The sequence below is a fragment of the Dermacentor albipictus genome, chromosome 5, assembly GCF_038994185.2.
Source record: "Dermacentor albipictus isolate Rhodes 1998 colony chromosome 5, USDA_Dalb.pri_finalv2, whole genome shotgun sequence".
NCBI lineage: Eukaryota > Metazoa > Arthropoda > Arachnida > Ixodida > Ixodidae > Dermacentor > Dermacentor albipictus.
In genome coordinates, this window is record NC_091825.1 from 32745796 (window position 1) to 32770647 (window position 24852).

The 24852-nt window shown below is 51.2% G+C and overlaps 1 protein-coding gene across 3 annotated transcripts in view; it reads left to right on the forward strand.

The window, feature by feature from the left end:
- Positions 1 to 24852, forward strand: part of LOC135908078 (probable ribonuclease ZC3H12D) — a 151171-nt gene that overhangs the window by 105998 nt on the left and 20321 nt on the right. For all 3 annotated transcript variants that reach the window (XM_065439818.1, XM_065439820.1, XM_065439819.1), the window contains exons 4-6: positions 19038 to 19177; positions 20698 to 20932; positions 22513 to 22781. In XM_065439818.1, coding sequence (XP_065295890.1) covers positions 19038 to 19177; positions 20698 to 20932; positions 22513 to 22781 — 644 coding nt within the window. The remainder of the gene's footprint in view (positions 1 to 19037; positions 19178 to 20697; positions 20933 to 22512; positions 22782 to 24852) is intronic.

The following is a 24852-nucleotide window of genomic DNA, read 5'->3' on the forward strand; positions in this document are numbered from 1 at the left end:
CGGCTCGCGGAGTCGGAGCCACCCCGTTGCCGGCGTGATTCCTTCTTGCGCGCATGTACGTTACGCGTTCGTTGTTCTCCCCTGTGTCCTCGACAAGCTTACGACCATGTTCTTCGGCGTCCCTCGTGGCAGAAGTAGGCAGGGCTATGCTTACTCGGCAACAGTGTACTTGTCACTTGGAAAGCATGCAGGAATGACCGGGTAGCAGTTTCAAACGTGTACGATTGCTGTTGCTTGCGTTATTATTATTATTATTATCCTCATCCTCATGTTGTCATGAATACCCACATTGTCTGGTTACCGAATGGTAAACTGCTGAATAAGCGGAGCTCTTGTCCCCAGGCATCAGCCATTTTGTCAGCATGGCGGTAGCATTCCACCGTCACCGCCTACGCCCAACAGCGCACGCGACGTAAATGAAGCCATGGGCAGTGGGCTGCGTGCGGTATCTCGGTTACTGCATAGAGCGGTAATGCTATGACCTTGGAAGTATCGAAGAAACAGAATGGTGCAATGCTTTACGCACTGCGAAGAACGGAGTTTCAAAAGAAAAATAATAAGGAAGAAGAAATAGAAGCAAGCGACGAAAAAGGAAATGTATGGACAATTAGCTGCTATGAGGAGGAAATTGGTAATGCGCGTGAAGACGGGACCACGAAGTCGAAATAGTCGCGAGGAAATCGGCGAAGGTCGTGTGTGACGTAAAAGACGTAAAAAGAAATAGAAAAAAGAAACAAACAAAACGTGGCGGATGGGCAATCGTGCGTGGAGCTCAAGAATGGGCGAAGGTCCCAGAGTGTCGGGGGAAATCGAAAGGTATGTTAAAAAAAAAAGAAAAGAAACCGGGCGAGCGCGTGGTGTGCGAATCCTTCCTGAGAAGCGGGCTTTCCCAGCGAGACACGCCGCCTGCTCGTCGCCGTGCGCCGGGATATCCCTGTGCGCGTGCGTCACGCCGTTGCCGTCCCACCGTCGACCGGGGGGGGAGTTCCGGTTTGATGGTCGCGCTGTGTGCTCGATTTCTACGGAGTCCTAGCTGAGGGGAAGGGAGTTCGCCCTCGCATCTTGGCGCGTCGCGTGCAAACCGCGGTGTCAAGCTACTCGTCCGCGGTGGCGCTAGAAGCCAGAGCCGACCGACGTTCGCAACCCGATGCATTGCGAGCCGGGGGAAAGGTCCCCTTTTCTTGTTTTTGCTTATTTATTAGCTGGCAGATATGGGAACTTTCGTGACTACGATGCTGGCTATCTCGCAAATATCGAAGAAAACTGCGAAAAGAACAAAGAGAGAGAGATAAGGAGATTTTTTTCGGACACCTTTCTGAGCGCATACGTGTAGTACGTGGGTACTCCGAATGCCTCCCTTTCCTGCGGGGGTGGGGTTTGCGAACGGAACGGCCACGCCCGGTTGCGGGCACTCGGACAATGGCCATCTGGTCGCGCCTTTGGCGACAAACGCTCGAGCGAACCAAGCACGCGCCAAGTTTGGCATCCGTCTCGAGCCCGAGGTAGCCGGTCTTTCCGCCGATCGAAGAGGCAAGGTCGCGCTCGGCCGTCGTCGTTCCCGTAGTCGCGCGGGCTGATGACTCGTGGCTGCCTTGCGGCACTGCCAGCTGGAACCCCATCGCCACCCACTGGTGGTGACGTCACGTAGCAGTGGCTGCTGCTCGTGCGGGCCCACCCGCTCGTTTCTCATCCTTTCTGTTTCTCCGTCGCTCTCCCGCCTCCGCCCTCTCGCGTTCCTTTCTCGGAAGCCGGCGGCGGGCGTCGGGAAGACGCTGCACGAGACCGGAGACAAAAACAAAATGCGGGGCGTCGGGCGAGCTGGCGCGACGCCAGACCCGCGATCCTTCGCCGCACGCGTCCGCAGGTGGATCGCGATGACAGCGTCGCCTCGCCGCCGATGCTTGTGGCGGTGTGCGTGGGGCTTTTCCTCGATAAGCCGCAGTCGGTTTTTGCCATGCCACGCAACGGTGCACTTCACGCGTGGCGCACACACACACATAGCTGCAAAACACTCGTCACGTAGCCGCGGGTGTAGCCCTCTGCGCTGTTCACACCGTTGTTCGTGCGGTCATCGCGAGAACGGCGCGCTCGCCACCACCACGTCGGACGTAATATCGGCACCGCGGTGCCCGTTCCGGGAATCGCCGCGCGTGGCCCGGTTCGCTCGAGGGGAATAATCGCTCATTCGGGCGGCCGTTTCGGACTGCTATTCGGAAGTCTCGTGAGACAGTTTCCAAGTTCTATTACGAGGACGTGCTCGCTTTCAGTGTACGTGGCTTCGGCGTCCGTAGTAAGTGCACTACATTACATAGCGTCCGCACGGGCTCGATTACAAGTCCGACGAGAGCGTGAAGTCACTCTGTCGTCCATCCCCGGAGCGCCAGAACGGCGTTCCCCTCGTTATCCGCCGTTTCATGAGAACGCTTCGCGTGCACTGTCCGCACATGTCACGCGGCTGGCTTCCTCCGCTGGAAACATTGCGGAGACACACTCGGCCGGGGCCATGCTTTCTCCGCGGCGGTGTTTCCTCAAAACTGGCCTTCTCCACGCCGCGCGTGCCTTATGGATTGCGCCGGCACATCGGCCACTTCCGGAAAGTATCGCCGCCGGTTGGAATGCGCGCCGCACACAGCGGTTGCTCATTTTTCGTTCGAGAAGCCCGCGCATTGCAGTGTAAATCTTCCCGCCGTGGCTCCGTGCATGCGCTGTACAGGTCCCGGGTTCGATTCCCGATCGCGGCGGTAGCGTGCCGCTACCGGGAATCGCTCGTGCATAGCGTAGTTAAGGTGTGCGCTCAAGATATCCGGGTGGTCAGAATCTGTTCGAGTCCTACTGCTTTTGGGCCATTAAACCGCGAAAAATCAGTCGCCGTTAATTTCGCTTCCAGTCATTCGGATTCGTTCACTGTTGTGAGAAGGCCACATTCTTTAAGCGCGTAACTAAAGGCAACCGCTATTTATTTATTTCGATAGTAAGTGCACCGTATGTAGCGCGGCGCAGGTTCGCGTTGTCGGCGCCGCCGTGACGTCCCGGGTGCGTCGGCGCGTCGTGTGCTGCAGGTCACGTGCTCCGGCGCGGTTTCCGGCAGGGCCCTGGACGGAGTCGTGACCGCGTCGAAGTACGAGCACGCGAGGGCCACCCGAAAAGGGTGGTGCCTCGGTGCACGCTGTCTTCTCGCGGGCACGTGTGATCGGCCGAGTTTTTCTAGACGCTCCCTGTTGAAATCGCAAGGAAGCGGCAGCACGGAACGTTCGCTTTGGGAGAAGCTGGCAGCGCTGTTCATCTCGCCGGCGTTGGCGGTCATCGGCTTGTGAGCCCTCTTCGTGTGGGCCTTTGGGCGCGCGACGCCGTGCTTGTTTACTTAGAGTAAGCGTACATTTACTGCTAGTTGCCATTCAGAATCCGAGCCTGAATTCGTGTAATTGTCGAACAGTTTGCTACGAAGGAACATTAAAACTGCGTGAGAAGAAAAGCAAAAACGAGGACTAGCGAAAGGAATACACAACACACCATGAGCGCAGGGGTGTTCCTTCCGCTTACCCATCACGGAGCTGGAAACTGCGCTATTCATCAAAGCAGGCTGTCTAAAAAAAAAGTGCACTAAATAAAGGAGAAAGAAAGACAACAAAGAAAAAAAAGCGACACGAAAGTATTCAATATTTATTGTATTCATTAAATTTAATACTGTAAGCCTCATCAAGCTCTTGCAGGAGTAAGCAAGTGAGGTAGCACGTTCCTGAACTCTGCGAGGGCGAGGCTGCTCCGAGAGTGAAGTTATCAATTGAAAAATTGTGTAGTGAAACGTGTGGGTGCTTTTAAAAGCGAATCTTTTCTTTGCGAACATCGCCGTGTTTGCGTGACCGTGGGAGCTGCGTGGCTGTTTTGTCGCCGAATAGGCCAGCCAATCACAGCGGAGGGCGCGCGCGACATCACCGCCGCTGGGTTCCTTGCAACGCCACCAGTTGGCGCTGCAATGAAAGTAGGAGGAAAAGTAGGAAAGTAATAGGGCTTGGGCTCAGCGAGAGCAGGAGGAAAGTAAACATGTCCGCAGTAGAGATTAGTAAGAGGCGATTGGAAGATTGGTGGAAGTAAGGAAGCGACAAACATCGGAGGCGTACAAAAGCAAAGTTCGCAATGAGGGTTCAGAAACTTTGGTTATATGAATTCACCGTGGGTTTTTCTTTGTTAACATGTGTAGGACATTAGGTAATAAAATAAAAGCTTGGTGGCACAACCCGCCGCCCCGTTCCAAAGGGGACGCTCATAACATCCATCCATCAATCAATCCATCCATCTGACAGCAAAATGAAAAAAAGGCTGGATTCTTTCTCAAATGCAAACTGTTTATTATCTGCAGAGCGTCGGCGTGAAGCGTGTTGCTGCCTTCCTCGGCCGCGTCTCTCGTGCGTCTCCCCTTGCCGTCTCTCGTGCTCGGCTGACCTCCGGCTCTCCTCTCTCGCCTCGCTCGAACCCCCGTGTCTACTCGTGGGTCTCTTCTCACAGTCCCACGAACTATGGCAGGGCATCGGTGCGATGAGTCTTTCCTCGTGTTTACTCAAGGGTCTCTTGCGGGGAGCAAAGTACCATACGGGGCGTCTCGTGATCTACGGGATTGCGGCGGTGGAGCTCGCTCTCTGACAGGTCGGCGTAAAATGCGTGACGGCTAAGTTATGAGAGTGCGCGCCGCTCACACATCCAGTAAGGTCCGTGAATAAAACTGAAAGGTGGCGACATTCCTTCTTGCCCGGCCTCTCCTTCTCCTGCCTGGCCTTCTCACAGCTCACTCTTTCTCTCAATTTGGTCGTTCGCTCGGCAGCCGCCCATAGAGTTACACGAGGTGAAACATTAAAAATTGTTGTTGGGTGTTTGCGCATGAATTTAAGGCTTTATTTAGGCCGTATTTAAGGCTTTATTACTCTGTGCTGTGCTAGGATCGATGATGGAACGCTATGAAGCTGGCAGAAGCAAATGTTTTTTTGTGCTCTTTCGGTGCGTATCTGCGCGCTTGTTTTGTGGGTTCGGGTTGGCTGCCTGCTTCAAGTTTAGAAGAAGGCTTTTGAGGCTAGTCTGGTGAAGAAATTGCTCGTAGTGTCGAGTACTAGCACGAAAATCAGAATTCTTTGTCTCGCCAATAATGTGCACGTAATGTGATGTTTATACACGTGTCAGGGCTTTATTCGAGTGTTGTCTCGTCCACGGCCATGAATTGTACTCGTAGGCAAAAACACTGTCACGACTTGCACAGATCAAGGCGCTTCGCGAGTTGCTTCTATTGCATTGATCAGATTCTTTATTTGGCTTCCTAAAGACACTTGCCCGGGCGTGAAAGGGCTGCGACGAAGGTTTCGCCGGTACACGCCAAAGGCGCTCGCGTGTGTGCAGCAAGCACTGCGTAGCTGCCGATTCAACAACTCGCATGCGTTTGCGCTGCTCGAAGTGCGTACGTGTGTACTTGCGTGAACCCAATCGACTGCTGTGTGTCCAGCTTGTGCAGCTTCGTAACTTAATCATCTCAGTCCCATGCTGACCGAACGCAAGGCGCGTGACAAATTCGCCTGAATAACGTGAGCGTCATGTAGATACGTGCGCGATCAACGCGGAGCATCTCTAATATTCTCTTCGTTTCGTCATGACGCCAGCATCTCTGCATGCAGTGAAACTGGTCCTACGCTTTTATGACACACTGGCGCCGTTGGCTCTCAAGCGCAAACATCACAATGGAACCTGTACTTCATTTCTAAACAAAGCGTATGCAAGGACGAAAGTTACACATAGAAGTGGTTTCCATCGATGAGCACGTCCCCCTTTACGCAGTTCCAAGTGAATCTGAGCTAACAAACTAGTGCGCCACTTCATCCTGCGGAGAAAGCCTACTCACAATAGGCAAAATCGATTACACTGGTATAGTGAACAGCTTGCCCTCGCAAAATATATTTGCAGCGCCTAACAAAAGCATGGACTCACAAAGCTACGCACACTCAGTAGTACAACAAGAACGAGTTTTACGTTTCTAGAACGCTATATATGACAGAACACAGCCAATAGGCTGTGTTCTGTCATATATAGCGTTCTAGATAACTTCATACGCCTGTAACTCCATAACTTCATACGCCTGTTGACGATAGCACGACCAGGAAAATAAATCTGAACGAGCACCGTGAATAGCACCCGTGCATAAGCTTACCCATGCCTGAGCTCCGTAACCCGTTAACAAGGCAGAAAAGCTCCGTACGTACACGTTTACACCTCCAGTACTCTCAAAATCAATCCCTAAAACCTAAAACAAAGCAAAAGCGGAGTTCTTCAATGACGCGGTTAGCCACGCAACTTAGCCAAAATATCCGAAATCCCCTGCGAAAGCCTCGCCGTGGAAACTCGACGGCCAACTTCCATGGTGGCGAGTGCGCCGAGACGCGGAAAATAAGAAAAAAAATATAGAAAAGGGCGCGAGAAATACCACGTGACGGCGTTCAAAAAATTGGCAGGCGCAGAACTTCTCTCCTGCCTCCTCGCGTGCTGCTCGCAGCAGCGGCAAGATAAAAGCATGTCGCTGCAGGGTGAAAGTAAACATGTCCGCACTAAGAGGCGATTGGAGGTTTGGTGGCAGAAAAGTAGGGAGCAGCTGTACAAAAGCAAAGTTCCCTGTAGTGGTTCAGAAAGTTTGATGCTGTGAATTATTGCGTGTGTGTGTTTCACTAAGATAGGTAAGGCATTAGGCAAAATAAGAACAAGAGTTTGTTGCGACTCGGAGTCCGAATACGTGGTATGTTCTTTCGTCGTGGAGGAGTAAGTGAACGTGGGGTTGGGCCCGATGTCCAAGACGTTTTACACACAAGATTATATTACATATTTCTAAGAGATTGAAAGAAGTACAGCAAAATAAGTTCATGAAGAAGTAGTAGCAGTCGATCACTCGAGGCGTCCGTCGCTGTTTTTACCCCCTGCATGCTCATTGTTCAGTCGCCTCCCCCAATCCGGCGTCAGGAGACGGATCACATCAGGTCCCACAAATCGGGAGGTCTGCTGCCCTTTCCCTCCGAAGGGAGCTTTGTCGGAAAGACACGAACATCATTGGGCACAAACAGGGGATGGGTGGTAGCACACTGACCCCGTCTCAGGCGTGGATACGCCAGTTTGGGCGGATGACAGGTGAAGGACCGTCGCCTCGCTAATTGCCCAAACATCTCCTGACAGAGGTACTCCACTGGTTACCACAAATCATCCCCTGTGAGAACAATTCTGACGAGGCCGTCGGCCCGTTCCCCATAATCGCGGTATCCGTCACTGGCGGTTGTCGCGGGGTGAACGGCCGACCACAACAAGCTTGGTGGCGCAACCCACCACCGCGTTTCATGGGGCACGCTCATGGCATCCATCCATCCGCGGCGGCGGCCGTGCGGGAAAAAAAAAAAAAAAGAAACACGCCAGGAAGCCCCGAGATCTCTATCTTCGATCATTGCACCACGACCATATGACGCTCGCCTTCGCGCATTCGCGGCGGCGGCAGCCTCTCTACCAGTGGCGTAGTAACGGGGGGGGGGGGGGTGTCATATATGTCTGAAGAACCCGCTCTTTCCACCGGCTTGACTGGGCGTAAATGGTAAAGAATGCTCTGGTAACCAGCAGGCTGAGCTCATGTGCCCGAATGTACCAGATGTGTAATGTCGCAGAATTGTCGGCTGCAGCTTTATCAATATCCGACGTAATAACTGAACGAATGTGCGGCTACAAAATTTAATTCGCTAAGTGGTCGCTAAACTGTTAGCGGAACGTTTCAAGTGCGGTGCGCTCCTGCTCGGGCGTCGCTAAACACGCGGTCTAGCGATGTGGCTCATGGGTCCCTCTTCCTTACAGTCCACGCTATCCTAAAATAATATATATTAAATAACTGTTTAATTAGGAATTAAAGAACAAACATTGCAATTCGGGAATTGAGGATCCAAAGTCATATTAACTAAACAAGAACTTCTCTAAACAAAATCCTCTTGGTTGCCCGAGCCTGCAGTACTTTGGCACTGCGGGCGGCCCAGTACCGAAGGAAATATGAAATGGTGCACCAATGACGTCGCTCTCGGTATCCTCTCCGTGCGACTGCAGACCGACAGTAGCACATGCTTTCTCCGGCTCTGTCGCGGCCTTCTCTTTTTTTGCATGGTGACGCCGGGAATCGACGCGGAGCGTGTTCTGTTCCGTTCTCAAACTTGCGGCGGTACCGCAGCTCCGATAATCACGTTTGCCAGTAGCAGCGAATAAAGAAAGACTTTATGGATCAGGACGACGAGAACTCGTAATGTCATACCATTGTCGCCCGCGAAGCAGGTGGCGTTTTATGTTATGGCGGAGAGATCAGCGTCACCGACACGCGGTGTAATTTTCGTTGGGGTTCGGGGCTGGTGGCAGGCAAAATACTGCACGCCGTAGTGCCCTACGATGATTTCTGTTTTTGTTGATTTCAAGTTGTTGTTGTTGAGCAACATGTGACTGTCGGGTTTCAATTTTGCAAAATGCAATATTGCCTCCAAAATCGGCAGTTAAAACTTTATTAAAATATCTGTGTTACTCCTGAGCCATATTTTCCACGATGCCGCATCTGTATTGGCTGCTGAGCCCAGCCAAGCCTCACGGTCTGACAGCAGATGTGCAAATGTGCCGATCACAAGTCATCAGTGCAGCACCCTGTGTTATTTGGTGCAGAACACGGAACAGCGCATATACCTGCCACATTCGCGATCTCTGGGAACGAAAGCGAAATCGGCGGGGGAAAAAAAAAAAAAAGGGATCCGCTGCCACTGGGACCGTCCCGTCGTCGTGCCGTGTCGGTCGCAGACAAATCGGCGGCGATGATCAGCGGCGGCCCTGGGCATCGCCGCAGCTGTTTTTGTACCGAGACCGGGTCGGGGATCGCTCGCGTGTCCGGCATCGGACGAAGAACAAGGAATCGGGGAGGCACGCCGACCGGATGCGGCGCAGGAACGCACGGGTCTCGCATACTCAAGGAGGAGGTGCGCGCGAGAAACAACAATAACAATGAAAAAAGAAAAGAGAGAGAGAGAACTGGACAGGTGGGGAGGGGAGAGAGCCTGCCACGGGCACCGGCGCTGTTGGAAAAAGCAGCGGGAGCGGCTGCGGCGCAAGAAGGAGCGATAAGGGGAGAAGGCAATAATAATAAATGGCGAGACGAGAGGGGAACCAGGATGCCGTCGGACGGTGCACTTGTACTTGGCGGTGCGCTACCCGGATCTCTCTGCGCGCACCATCACTGCAGCTCCTCCTTGCGCGTTGCCCTCCCACCTCTACGCGGCGGGGAGGGCGAAGAGGGGCTATCGCCCGTTGGCGCACGACGGAGTGGACCAGAATGATCGCGAGAACCGGCGGAGCTGAAGGAGGAGGAACGCGCGCGCAGTCTCGGCGCCGGTGCAGCGACGGAGATTGCATGACATTGCCCGGTTACCGAATCGCCAATGTCTCCTTCCTCTTCTCGCTGGCGGTGAAACGAAGCATGTGACGCGAGTACGCGATGCCTAATCGATGCAGCTGCAGGCGTCCGAGTATCATTAAACTCGGCGAGAGGTGGGGAGGGGGGGGGGGGTTGCCAGAGGGTGCGGCGATGGAAGTGACGCGAGAGCTAAGTCTAAGGCCGAGCCTACGCATGTGTGCCGGTGCGTACCTTTGGTCCGGAATGCGCTAAGCTTGAAAGTCCTTCGTATTGCGTAGCCTCGTGCGTCCGTTTGTTGCGTCGTCGTAGTCCTGCTGCCTGCGCCGTTTGTTGCACTCCCCGCTACACGTTCTATACAGTCGCAGAGGTATATGGCAACCGATACCGCATGTGTGTCACGTGTTCGGTCGACGCGCCGATCTGTAATAACGCATCGACAGTGCAACGCGGCGCTGTCTCGTGCCAGCGAGTCCGCTTCCTTTAATTTTTCTGCCATACGCCCTGGCTCGGCGTTTAACGCTCGAGGTAATTCGTTGCATCGGGATCCGCATTTCACACACACACGCACAAAAAAAAGGAAAAAAAGAAACGTCTGAAAATTATGTAAGAGCACATATCGTTAGCGAACACGGTCGGCCGATGGTAACTGGCAATTGCGAACAAAAAACTCGTCGAATTCGGCCCGGGATCCTTAAATACGAAGCGTTAAGCGTAAGAGGTGGTGTTTCCCTCGAGGTGGTCGCGGCTTCTGTTCGAGGCCGCTCTCCCTCGAGGCGCCCTGTAGCAAAAAGCGGCCGCGTATGCAGCTCCTTTGGGTGCGTGTTACAGAATCGCCGATGGTCCATGTATTAATCCGGAATATCCCGCACCGTACGGAATGTGAGAGAGCCCCTGTGTAGAACGCCCCTCGTCCGCAATCCATCGATTAGTCAATAAACCTTCTCTTCATTGTCTTTACGCATTATGCCTTTGCGCCACCAGCATTCCAACCGCCTTTCACAGAGAGAGCATCAATATTGGCCTCGAGCTCCACCACTGGAAAAGCTGGCGCCACCGTCGGCGTGACGTGCAATTAGGGATCACGTGGACATAGCGGTCGCGTCGGCTGCTTCGGGAGCGCCGAAGCGAGCTGAAAACGAGTTTAAATTCCCTCGTACGCTGCGGTCCTCATTTAGTGGCGAAATTTTCCCGCTTCGAGTGTCTCCTTTACAACACTTGAAAGCACTACAATAGGTAGTGGCTGCCTTTGAAGGCGCGCAACATGGTAGGCTACTGCTCGGTGCCGCAGTGCCGGACTGACGCAACGGAGCCCGGTGTCAGCCTTATTCACACGTAGCCGCAGGACAAGAAGCTGCGTGAAGCTTGGCTCGCGAAACATAAAACCGGCAAACAGTCATCGGCTACAACTCGGGTATGCAGCAAACACAGACGCGAGGAAGATTTCTGCTACGGCGCCGGGTCTGCGATGTTCGGAAAACGCGCACTGAGACGCTCGCCCGAGTCCGCTGACGGTTTGGTAACACATGACTTGGTAACTAATAACATGACGGTTTGGTCTCTGAACTTGTCGATGCTATAGATACTGGCAAGTTCACTGGAGTGGAAAGGGAGCGGTAAGAAGCACATTAAAAAAAGCATGGCATTATGGATTAATGCACTGGATTACAAAAAAAGAAGCAGCGGGAAATCGCACGCTGAGAATACCGATAAACATACAGTGCGGCGTAACTCGAGAAATAATATTGAAACGTCCAAGAATTTAGAAGAAAAAATTACCGACGATTACGTTACTTCCTAATGCGAAATTTGAGCGCAGCAAATAAGCTGTTTCACCTTTTCGATAGATTGAGGCAAAGAAATCGAGCAACACATGTATGCGCTATCACAGAATTTTTTTTTATTTTTCACGCGTATTCCTTTAACAAAGACTCCACTAACATTTCTTGACAGTCATGAAGGAAGCTTTGTGGTCGGAGAAATAGGCTGATATATGTTCGACTTGGTACACCAATGCTTGATTCTCAAAGACGAGATCTATACAAGTGCCTCGCGAGGTTGTCACAGCCGTGGGACGCGTTACGAGCGAGAGGAACGGGATGTTCTCCCGCATTCTCCCACAACCCGAGACTCGCAGGAAGAGGGGGGAGGGGGGCGGCGTGTACACCCAGCGGCAAACGATGGGGGCAGAAGCGCGCGCAGCAAGCGGACAACACGATAAAGGGAGGCGGGAAGAGATAGCAGCGACTGACTGATGCCGCTGACGCCGATAGTGACTCAACCCCTATCCGCCACACAAGAACAGGGGGGGGGGGGGGTCCCTTTCGTCCTCTTTCTGCATGGCGGCGACGGTGTTCTATGCAGTCACGTTATCTTGAATCTCTAGCGGCGTCAGCGGCATCCAGCGGTATCAGTCGGTCGCTGCTAGCGCTGGGGGGATGAAAGGGGGGCGGAGCTGGTTACGAGGCCGACGACAACGCCGACGCGAAACCCAGGAACGGACGCCAAAGAGCTGCGCTCTAAAAAAAACATTGAATCGTCCCGACGGCACATCACAGTCCCCTCCCCGTAGGCGTCGAAGCCTCTACAACGAAATTATTTTTGAATAGCTCTGATAGCGCCCACGCAACAATGGTTGCTTGTATACTGTCAAATGCTCATATTCTGCGGCCTTAAGCTCACGGCACGGCGCGAAAACGCGCGCGCGGTGAAAGCGAAACAGTATCGCGGACAAGCATGCAGACGCGCAGTCGGTCGCTGCGAATCTGTGCGATCGCTGCATTGAGGCTTCGTTCTATTACGCTCCATTTAGTTATAAAAACACTATAAGAACATATTTCACATAGTTTGCTCTCAGCGTTTACCTACCTTTCACGCAAGAAGCCGGTTCGGGAGGCTCCATCGCGGTGACCGGGCGCAGTGGCGTTCACTGTACGTATTCGGTAAAGAGATAGCGGCTGTAAACGATTCTGTGCTTTCAGTTTGCCCAAGATTTTTGTTTAGACAGTAAAAAACACCTCTCGTTTCGAAAGCACTTACAGAAATGCCCGGGAGAGCTCGCGCATGGTGTTTTCAGTGAGCGCTGACAGCAAAACCTATGAGGAGCGTGCCACGTGATCCCTCATACTACGCCAGCGAGGCGCTTCCGATAGATGGCGACTCCGTAACTCCTCGCCGCCAATAGCAGAGAGCGTGGAGAGAGAGTAGGGAACGGAGTGGCGCCAGAGCGTGCATTGAGCGAGGAGCTCCGGCGAATTGGGCAGAGTGCTATATATATATATATATATATATATATATATAAATTTTTTAGACTATACAAAAATTTTTAAATTGAACTGGCAGATAGCATGATTCCAGTCGTTGAGCTGCGTTACTCAAGGAGGCGAAGATTACTTGCGTGAAAAATAAAAATGCACGATGTAGTAATTAACAAAAAATAACTACCAAACTTTTTAAATTAAGGACTCTATGGCAAATATTGCAATTTACGAACTGCAGCCGGTATGTCCGCAAGGCGTATCCACTTTGGTGGAATTGGCGGGATGACATGAGTATCGAGATGTCGTTTCCGAAAGTGGGGGATGAAATGGAATAGGTGGGCGTACCAGTTATTCTTGGGCTTGCTTTGTGTTTCTGGTTCGTTAAAAAAAATAATCAGTGGCGATGTAGCGGTGAATGCGAGAGAAGTGCGATTCGCATTGCGTCGAACCTCTTTGAGGTCTCGGATCCACGATTGTATTTTTACCTGAATCTCGAAACCCATGGATGCTCAAAATTCGTTCGAAGTGGATACTGGCTTTGAAAACTCGTTCGCTAACCATTCGTGAATTCGTATACGTGCTGTAAGGCAGTTAATTAGACAGCTAACTGAATTTTTTTTTGTCAATTAGTCGATTATGAATGTTGATCTGACGCGCGAACGATATCGGCCACTTAGAATAATCCAGTACGAGGAGTGCAATTGCGTTGTCTGCTACCGGCGATTTTTTTAAAAGGGTCCGTGTGGTACTATAGTAGAAGTAAGCCCCCATATACCGGTTTTCTGTGTCACATGTTGCGAGATCTATACCGACCGACCGAAAGGTTAATATAAATGTGGCATGATCGGGCATGGTAATTCACATATGGCCACGCGCGTTCGTTCTTTCTCCTCCCCACCGCCAGAGGAGCGGGGTTCTTCTTTCTCTGCGTTCGCGTGAAGTCGGGACGTGCATGCCTCGGGAAAGTACGCGGCCCCGAGCTGGCGGCATCGGTGGGCCGAGTAATACTTCCCCAGGTCCTATGCGGACTGTGCAGCGCGCACATTGGTGACGACGGCGGCGCGCAATTCTCACCCGACTTCGCTAAGGGCGCACGTCACGAAACGCCCAGTAATGAACTCGCGGCGCAGTCTCTCCGGCCTCGAAGGCATCGTCGCAACCGGAGGTCCTTCGCCGCATCCTGCGTGACATACGTGCTCAGTCTTCTTTTTTTTTTCCCCCACATTTTTTTTTTGCCTTTTCATATTGCTTATACGGGCTTTGCTGTTTTTCGCGAAGGTCTCCAATTCCACGTCAACGTGCAGACACCAATTTCTAGTGTTTACTCCGTCCCTTCTTTCTTTGTTCGATTTGTTTCTGCGGGTTCGCACTGCCCCGTCTTTTGTTTGCTCGTTTTTCTCACCTTCCAAATCCTTCGGCGAACAATTTTCCCTCTTTCCCGGCAAACGCGGATTTTCCGCGTTCGCCGACCAACGAACGCGGAAAATCCGCGTTTGCCGCGAAAATTTCTTTTATCGCAGCGCGCGCTGCGTGTGTGTACGTGAGCTCGGTGCGGTGCCAGTTTCGTGCCGAGTGAAAAGAAAAGCGGAGCGGTGCAGGTAATGTGAGAGAAAACAAAACAAAACGGATAAAAGTGCGCGCGAGAGAAAAACGACCGAACGAAGATCACCCGGGCAGGCGAGGAGGACGACGGCCGTCCGCAGGCCGGTGCGCTTCTCGCCGGAACGCCGTTGCGCAAGCGCCGTTCGCGGTCCCATTAGCGAGACGATGCCACGCGTGTACGGTGCATTCGCCAACCGTCCGACGACGTCAGTTTAGCCCGAAAGGCGAAGCATCGACATCGGTAGCGAGTGTTGCGCCTGGAACTGCGCGGTGCTCTCGCCAGCGGTGTCGTTCCAGCAGAACTTTTTGTTGGGCTACTTGGTGCGTGTTACCGAAGTACGAAAGCGCCAAACAGACGACACAACACGGACCGCGTCTCTTCTTGTGTCGTCTGTTTGGCGATTTAGTACCCCAGTAACGGTGTCGTTGCCGCGGCGCAACACGCCACGCGTGGGCAGAGTGGATGCCCGCGGGTGCGCGTGGGCGGTGCATGCGCGCAGGGGGGACGGGGGGCAAGCGAACGTCTAATTTGCTCGGGTCGCCCGTGGCATCCCTGCATCCACGCGCCACCTGGTCGGCGGAAACGTGTATGGAGGGGCTTTAGTGGCATCGGCTTCGACGCCTTGGCCGCAGTGCGCGCTCACGTACACGGCGAAGTTCTAGGTGGAAGTTCACGTATACGGGCTGCCCCAGCTCACTTTAGCCAGTTTCAATATATGCCGGTGAGGCGACGCGACCACATGCGTCTTGCTGTGACTGTATTTGTATGGACTAAGGCGCACTGTTTTTGTTGTCTGCTTAGCTGCATAATTTGTCGGGCCAAAAATTGCAATTGGAAAGTTGTAGAGCGCTTTGCAAAACGTCACATTAGGCAGTCTCTAGCTTTCTATCTATTAGGCATTAGTGTTTTTCCCGCTTAGCGCAATTACCCGCAAAATACAAAAGAAATACCACGCGACATGCCCGCTTGCGCGTCCTGATTAAAAATTAAATATGGGGTTTAACGTGCCAACACCACTTTCTGATTATGAGGCACGCCGTAGTGGAGGACTCCGGAAATTTCGACCACCTGGGGTTCTTCAAGGTGCACCTAAATCAAAGTACACCGGTGTTTTCGCCCCCATCGGAATGCGGCCGCCGTGGCCGGGATTCGATGCCGCGACCTCGTCGTGCTCAGCAGCCCAACACCATAGCCTCTGAGCAACCACGGTGGGCCACGTCACGATTGCAGCGCTCCCAACGTTTCTCGTGCAAACGTTGGGAGCGTTTGCAGGAGCGCTCCCAACGTTTGCGTGCGTGACGCAGGTGTCGGCTGTGCGATTTACGCCGCCGATGTGCTTCCCTCCCGGCGATTCAGGATAGCCACAAGCAGACGCATCGGCAGCACAACCGGCTCAATGCTATGTTCCTTTGTACGAGAAATGTACAAAGCAAATAGTAAATAGCTGGCGCACTAATGTCATAGTAGGAACTAATAAGTTCTAACCGAGGCTTGAGTGCACTCGCGAATTGCCCATGGAAACAGGGATGACGCTCGCAGGACCACCGAGGAGACAAAAAAACCACGTGCTTCAATTCAGGCACGTGGTGCCGGCCCACGGGGTTTCGCATTCGAGCGCGGATATCGTTGCGTACGATCTCGCGTTGTTCTCTCACGGCTCCGCGAGTTCCGCTTGGCTTAAGCGCCAGTCCGAGCTGAGCTTAAACCCCAACTTATTGGGACATACCGAGGACGCTGGTGTTTGGTGCCCTCTGCCGTGTGACGAGGCCTGCTTTGCGAAAAATAAAGAGGAGTACGTGTGTGGCGCAGAGAGGGACGTGACAGCGACCTCGTTACACGACTGCGTCGTCGTAGACTGCTGCTGCTGCTTGCAAAACATTCGGGCAAATCCCCACGCAATGGTACACGCGAAGCAACCGCGGATGTGTAAGACGACTGCATTTGTGGCGCAGCCTTCGAGGCTCGAGAGAACCCGTAGCAGCTGCTGCTGTAGTGCATCGTCCAGTCGCCGAGCTACGCCGCAGCTGCGATCCGCGCTTTGTGGGTGGGCTGCGCCGCGTGGTAGGGCGTCGTGCAGTGAAGCCCGATTGCAAGTGCGAAAATTGCCGTGGGGGCACCCGCTAGCTGCGACCGAGTCGTAGGTGAAAACACGAGGCCGCACGTTTTTTAATGCGCTACCATTTGGAGCGTCGAAGCGGGGAAAAAAAGGGGGGGGGGCGGCACGGCTGTAAAGTGCGGGAAGGCGATCACGCAGCGGAGATATGGAGTAGACGGGTGCCTGCGTGTAGTGCAGCCGATGGCGGTCTGCGCTCTGGGCCACCGTCAGAGTTCGCTCCTCGGGGCGCGTGTCGGCCGAGCCCCCGAACGACACTTTGCAGTGTGGCGGTGAAAGCGGTGTAAACCGTGCATCCGGGGCCTCAAAGAGCTGCGATGTAATGCCTAACGCACTTCTCTCGCAGTTATACCGCTAAATCGTTGCAGCATGATTTTTTTTTGGGGGGGGGGAGGGGGGGAGGGTGCGTTTTGGCTTTCTCGGCGTAGCGATTTGGACACACTTGGCCCATCCGAGTTGACGAATGAAGAGCACGTAGCGCAAAGCACGAAGTTCAGCAAGAATGGGCGCTTCGTTTACGATTATACCCGAACGCACTACGAGAAACCTGAGGAGCATTTCATACGACGAAATTCGGTGGCAGACGCGTCTTGCACCGACAACAAGGCTGCTCTTGTTGTTGTTAACGTTTGCGCACCTTTCGGTACCTTACAATTTTCGTCGCTCGGCTTGCCGTGAAACCGCGGGACGGCACAGTTTTAAAGCGAAAGTTTTACTGGCCGCGAACTTGCGATTTCGCCCTGGCCATGCTCCGAGAAGGCACACCGCGTTCCTCGTCGTTGCGCTCGCCTCCGCTCGCTTCGCCTGCTGCGTCGCATGTAACATGCCGGAGGATTGAAAAGGAGCGCTCGCGTGCGCCGCAACCACAGTTGAGGCGACATTATAGTATATGGAAGGCGACAATTGGTGGACAATTGGACAATATGGCGACAATATGGACGGCGACAACGAGATGAAGAGGAAACGAATCGCCCAGGAAACAGACGAACAGCGCGCCGAACGACTGGCTAGACGCCGCAACATAGCTAGACAACCACACTAAGCTGGACTTGCAATCAAGATTTACCAGGGCTAACCATGCTATACCTTAGCTTTCGCTACGTATATCCTGGCATAACCGAGCTAAGCCACTGCCAATTTTCTTGCCTGGCATGAACACAGCGCTCCCGCCGAGCAGCTGCACGCGCGCTGGTCCGGGCGGAACGGACAGCAGACGGTGTTCGCGCCAACGTTATCTCACGTTTCGCTAGCTGGGCGCGCCGACGAGCACGGACGGCGTCCCGTCGGCCTCACCTCGTGCGCTGCCGAGGTCACGCCAGCGTGGCGATAATTTTGCGGCGAAGCCCTCGCATTCCGATAGGCTTCCCGGTGCTTTTCGCGTTCGTCAGTGGTTGCCCTGACCGCTCACGAAGCCCCGAAGAGGCATCGCGAAAAAAGGCCTCGCCACAAAACATCGGTCACGTGGTGGGGCGAACGTCAGTTATTGCATTGCGTGCTGCGGCGCACTAACGTGTCGCACCCGTGTACAGCTAGCAGAGCATACCGCCCGACCAAGTGCAATGCTGCACCTTGCTGCCGCTTTCAGTGCTTCGCCCGATGGACGAAATTGCCAAATTGTTTTTTACATTGCTTAAGGGGGTGCACGGTGGTCGTGTTTCTTTCTCCGCTGAAAATGCGCCACTGGTGTCGTATTGCTTGCTTTTACGTTGTTGTCTGTTTACTGTGGGATCAGCAAAAGGTTTTCTACAAACCAAAAGTTGTAGTAAAAAGCAGACAAGGACAATTTGTTCTGCATTTTCTTCTTTTTTTTCTCCTTCTTATAGTTATTAGTACTATTATTTAATATCAAAAGACAAATATACAAAAGACAAAAAAGGGAAACAGGGTCGGCATGCACAGGCACGTACTCTCCTGTGCGCTCCGTATTCGTTCTTATCTCCTTTGCACTATGGCTTGAGGGAGATACCCACTGTGCCTATAGGCATACACGACATGGACCGCTTCAGGGACCCTTTAAGTTGCAGATGGCTGCCTGAACAGTGGCATTCATAATGGTGGCACAGAAACGCAAGTTGTACTCTCATCAGCATAAATTCATGTTTGTTGTTCTTTTTTTGCATTCAAAAGCTCTTTTTTTTTCAATACAATTGATAAACACTGGTCAGCTGTATTAAGCCATAAAGGGCTGTCACCTGTATTTAGTCATCGCTCTTCTGAACACCTTATTTATGCTTCCCATAGACAAAGGCAAGCTGCTTATAGGTCTCGGGAAAGTTGTTTTCTAATTGTTTGGGAAAAAGTAAATTTTTGTATGAATACTTAAGCTGCCTCTTCAATTATATGCTGCAGATGACATAGAAATTGACATAGTCAGGACGGGCGCCTATGCAACTAATCAGATTGTGTGCCATCAAATGTGGCTTGAGTTTTGTGGCTTGAGGGCTGCTGATATTTGTTTGATGGCTTTTGTTTGATGGACTCGTGACAACTCTAGCCAGTTTCCATACTTGCTTCACCGGCACAGCCACGGCAGCCAGTGATGTCAACTTTGGGTCTCCTTCACTCTTTGCGCTGTAGTTGGTGCTGCGTCACATGACTACATGTTGGTGTTGCATGATTTTCTTCCAGTCATGGGAACAAGGAAGTGTTCTCGTGCCGAGGCATCCAGTTGGCGGTGGACTGGTTCAAGGCCAGGGGCCACACCAGCATCACCGTTTTTGTCCCCAGCTGGCGAAAGGAAGCCTCGCGTGCGGAGACTCCCATCAAGGGTGAGCTTGTGGCACCTTCCCTCGCATGGCAGCTCGGCTGGTCACGTTCAAGTGAAGTTTTCTTGGCAATTCCTCCCCGACTTTCCTGACCGTGATGGTGTGACAAGCATGCGACGCCCCCTCGGTGTCATGCAGCACATGTGCGTGAGACCATGTGCATGCATGTGCCACTTTCCATTATGCCACGGACGCAGGAATGACACAAGAAACACAATAGTCAACGTTAATCGCGGTCATTTGCGTACGTCTGTCCTCAACACCTTTCTCTACAAGTATTACCTTCGGCCTCTAGACATCACTGCTTTGATGTCTCACAGTGTGCATTCGCATGAACTGCTGTTTGCATTTCTGCTTAGATTTCGAACGGTGTGGTGCATAAACATAAACGCAGCATCACAGTATCATTGTGACTGATCAGATGCACAAACATAAACCTGACTCGAGACTGCACATTGCATAGATGACAATAAAAATAATTGTGTGCATCATATTTCTTTTTATGGCATTCATGTAACCTTTTCACAGAAGCTTTGATTCACAGAGATTCCAACATGTGCCTAGGATGTTTGTTTTTTTGTTGTTGTTGCTTTGTTTATAGCCCCTGATTACGCTTGTGATCAGAAATGGCAGCATCATATAAGCCATCCTTTGCCACCTTCCATAAGGTCCACTGCTGTACTTAAGAGTTTGTTGTGTTCATGCTTCACCGAGCAGCCTCGGTGTAATGCGGACGGATGACAGGTCCTACTGTTGCAGTTAAGAAGGTTTAGCACTCACCCTCCTTCCTATTCAGATACACATGCAATGCAAAAGTGCTCTTATGTAGCCAGTGATCAGCCAATTTGAATGGAATTTGTTGAATTTAAACAACAATATTAAACCCTATTAACTGTTGGGAGCACAAGCGTGGCAGTTTGGGCGAGTTGGTATGTCATGACTGTTTTAGGCTTGTAGCGCTCGCTCTGTTTTCCGTTCCCTTTGATTACCCCTACCTCCTTCCTTTTTTGCTCTTCCGAGCTGCGCTACAAGCCTAAAACAGTGTTGGGAGCACATTTGCTTAGGGGCTCAGTTCTATGAAAACTGCCAGAAACTGATTAAAACATGTAAAGTATCAGTTTACAACTTTATAATGGCATAATAAGAACAACTGCTGCCATATTGCAATTTCAAGAACCGATTCTGTTGGGACGTCTAAAGCAGACAAAATGTATGTGTTACTCGTTGCTTTAAATTAAATAACTATTTTGGGATCGTTGTGTTTGTAAAAGCCACATTAGTTGTGTAACTTGTTTAGTGCCAAAGAGATGTTGGGAGACCCTACTGAAAAACAACAGAGAGGCTTCAGAAACATCAGTGCCCTACACTAACGACTTCATCGTCATAGGTGCACAAATATTTACAAAGTAATGTTGCGGGAACTGTGAGAACAGTCTCGTTCACTTGAGTCACTAACTCGGCTCACACTGACTCGCTGCAGTAAGTGACAGTCATTTCTGACTTCATGTGCTCATCCTGTGCAGACCAAGAGATCCTTCTGCAACTCGAGAAGGAACGGCTGCTGTTCTTCACGCCTTCGCGCAACGTGGGTGGCAAGCGCATGGTGTGCTATGAAGATCGCTACATCCTGAAGATGGCCGCACAGACGGGTGGCGTGGTAGTGTCCAACGACAACTACCGGGACTTGGTGGCTGAGAGCCTAGACTTCAAACGTGTTGTTGAGGAGCGCCTGCTTATGTACACATTCGTCAATGACAGGTTCGTTGGCGCAGCTTCTCACAATTACTACACGAGAAGGGGATGCATGCGGTGCTGTTGTGCATGTAGGAATGCTGGGAAGTGAGAGTTTGCATTAGAGTCTGTACTTGGACAGGGTGTGTGTTTTTCTTTAATGTTATTATGTAGGAGTTTGTTATCAAGACGAAGTGCTTGTACCATGTGTACAGTTATGTGAAATGTAAACAGTAACCATTGGCAGGTCACTAAATTCAGAGAAATGTCAAGCATGTCTGCATTCACTGTATGCTAGTGTCAAATATTAGTATTACTTGTTTTGTTATGAGCAAAGATATACAAGATTATGGGATAATACAGTCTTGTTATGGAGTTTTTATGTAGAAATCTATGATTGTGAGCATGTTTTAGGCCAAGCCGCATTCAACACAAGCTAAACCTTCAATAACCCACCATTCCTGTGGTGTCACAGTTCCTTTAAGAAACTTGCAGAGACAGTGGCCCCAGATTTTCCTCTAGCCATTGTAGCAGGACTCCACACCTCTGTTGAGACATTTTCCTTTTGAGAAATGGATGACCCATTTCACAGCTGTAGCTGTGGAACGCTGTAGTGGCATTAAAGGGACCCCAGAGGCCAGCATTTAATAAATCCGGATCATTAGGTTACCCTTCTGGAAACCTTGCAACTGTCAAGAGATGACCAAGTTGCGATAACAAATTAGGTTGCAAATAACAAGTGGAGAGGCTGCATAATGCTCATGCCATTCGAATTGTCTACGGTGAATGGGTACTGTTCTCGCAGTCTTGGAGGACCTACTCTGCTGGGTGCCATGCCACGTACCAGCACAGAGAGCGCGCCACAACGCGAGTTGTGGCAAATTTCTTACTCCAAATTTTTTACTGAGATCTCGGTAAAAATTTGGAGTACACTTAAGCTTCGCCTTTAAGAGTGGAACGCAATAGCATTTGAAGATCCCTGACTGCTTCTTACACTTCCTAGCAACTGCAGCTTATATAACCATAATGTTTACCGGAAAATGCTGGTAGTGAATGCTATGCATGAAGGCGAGCTTTCTGGTAGAAATGCAGCCTCTTGCATGGGCCATGGATGCACGGAGGCCAACGCCATCTGGAGGTGTTGCAAAAAACTAGGTGCGCCGCTCTATGAATGGTAGAAATGCTCGGAAAGGGCTTTGTGTTCGAGTTTCTGCATAACAGAATTGTGTTTTATCATATATTCGAATTACAATACGACACTATCATGTCTGTAGGTTGTGTGTAAGTTGTACTTCACGATTTTTCAGCCGCATTTTACTTTGAGAAATTCAATTAGTTTAGTAATGTCTCCGCTACAGTGAAGCCCTGCGTGGTTGGGTATGTGTGGTTTGGAATGATTTTTCACTCACTGGACGGTCGACGCTAGATGCGGGACGCCAACACCAGATTTTCTGTGACACGGGGCCCTTCATTCTATAACGTTAAAAGTGATGCCGTGTTCACTTGTGGGGCAAACAGCTACCGCTTTTAGTGTGGACCCTGTGGTGCAGCTTCACTGTCCCGTTATTCGCGCATAGTGCCGTGTTCCAAAGTCCCTGTGCATGCAGGTTCATGCCCCCCGATGACCCCTTGGGGAGGCACGGGCCCTCACTGGATGCTTTCCTGCGTAAGAGTGGAACCTTGCCTCCCGAAGGACCTCCGAGCTGCCCGTACGGCAAAAAGTGCACGTACGGCAACAAGTGCAAGTACTACCACCCTGAGCGTGGAAACCTGCCTCAGAAGTCGGTCACCGAGCGGCTTGCCGAGCAAGCCCGCCTCCAGCTGCAGGAGGTCAAGGCGCGCGGTGCCATCAAGAGCCGCGACTCGTCGCCTGGTGGTGAGTGGATGCACCCCCTGAAGTATTTGAGAAGTCATGTGTAGGGTGCATGAACTCACAAAAAGATTGCCTAGTGTGCATTTCTTATTGACTGCTCTTACATTTGTGTTAGGCGCCGGTGGTTTCTGGTTGGGTGACATCTCTGACTGGCATGAACACTTTATGCAGATCAATGGTGAAAACACCAGTAACAACTGCCAGAGCGATCTGGGATGCGAATTTATTTCCACCTGCCTTACAGAACCTTCACTAAGTCGCCATTTGTGGTGCTTTGATAAACCTCCGCACAAGTCCGCAGCTTTCGAGATTATTGAAAGGTACTATTTACATGTTTAGACCATAAAAGGTCCAGATGCAATATTCCTGAGATGTCCTTGATAAAAATATTCAAAAGGAGACCTCAGGTAGAGGGTGTCTCTTAAGTGGGACATGGATATTGACATGATTTAGATATCGCATGTTGTCCTTACTGGACAGTAGTTCATTCCAGTTTTGTGCAACTACATTGTGTCATCTAGCCTATCGTGGTTCTTTTTGCTGCTTGCATTCACAAAGCACATTTCTAAGGTACGCTGACATGCGAATTTATCCACATTGTCGAACTGTGGTCACATAGTGGTAGACGCCAGAGTCTCTTATACGTGTCGCAAACCTGCACAAAGGATCACATTACTGTTAGATGCTGACGTACTGAAATTGAGTTGTAGCAGACTGTTTTGAGAACCTAACACAAATGATAAGCAAGCTGCACATCACAAACAATTGGGCATTAGGTAACATTCAGATGGGAATACCTTGCCTTCTAGCAACACTGCCTTACACTTGATTTACATTAATATTTGTTACAAAATGCCCAATTCAGTGATTCATCCAGCTCTGAACAATCCTGTGCATCCCCAAGTTATAACTAAACTCTTAGTAGGCTTATACTGAGCATAAGAGTAAATGACAGCAAACCCTTTTAAGGGCTGTGTGGTGTATGGTGATGCAAAGGTAGAACACACTGGAACACTAATACGAAAAAACGAGATGAACACGGGTACAAATGGTGGGACCTTGAAGGGTGAAACTCAGTGTGAGACTCGGTGCCAGCTCAGTGTGAAATTTGAGTGCAAGAAAATTTCACACCGAGTTGGCACTTCATAGTGGGTTCAGATTATTGCATTTCTTTTATATAAAGCACAAATTACAGGATATTTATATACAGGAGGGGGTGTAGAAGTGAAAGACTGCAATTGGACAAAAAATGTGCAAGGAATGTGGAATTTAAAATGAATTGAATGGAAATGAAGGTTCATTTTTATGTTATGTCCATGAAGGATGACAGGAGTAAAATATGCACTGTAGCAGCTTAGTTTACTAGCTCCCACTACCTCTACAAAGGGCTGCAAGGCAGTGACATGTAATTTTGAATAAAAACTGAAAGTGAAATACAATCCACAAATAGTTACTGCAATAATAATAAAACTGCATTCTTAGTAAATTGTGCGAATGAAATGCAGCACTGTCTGTCAGGGCTATGGTGAGAGGCACCTTTCACCATAGTGGTGACAGATGGCGCCACCATTCTGGTGCACCAGTATCGTCGCAGAGATTGCGAAACCACTCACAGATAATCTTAAACAAGGCGCACCCCTTTTACCTGGGGTCCTAAACAAGCAACGGCTTTCTCCGAGTTAACCACGCTCGTCACTGTCACGATCCACCCCGGGTCGTGAACAAGGGAGGTCTTGTGGCACCCTCCGATAGACGGACGCTCCGCAGTGTGGTGGTGCTGAACAATGACTGACCGGCGAGCAGCCGTGCTCGTCGGTGTTTATTGTGGTGCGGTGACCAATGTTGCCTGCCGAGCTTTAGCAGGCCACCGAGCTTGGCGGGCGAACCAAGATTATGCCCGAGGGGGCGTCACATACTTGCTACACCCCCTTAGCCCCAGTTTGTTTGTTAAATGAAAAACAAACACCCATGTTCACACTGTGAGGCTCTGCCTCCACCCTAGCTGGGTCGACGGTGCCTGCTACCCAGGCGAGTAACGGTCCAATGGCCTCCGCCGTTGAGTACTCCGCCTGGG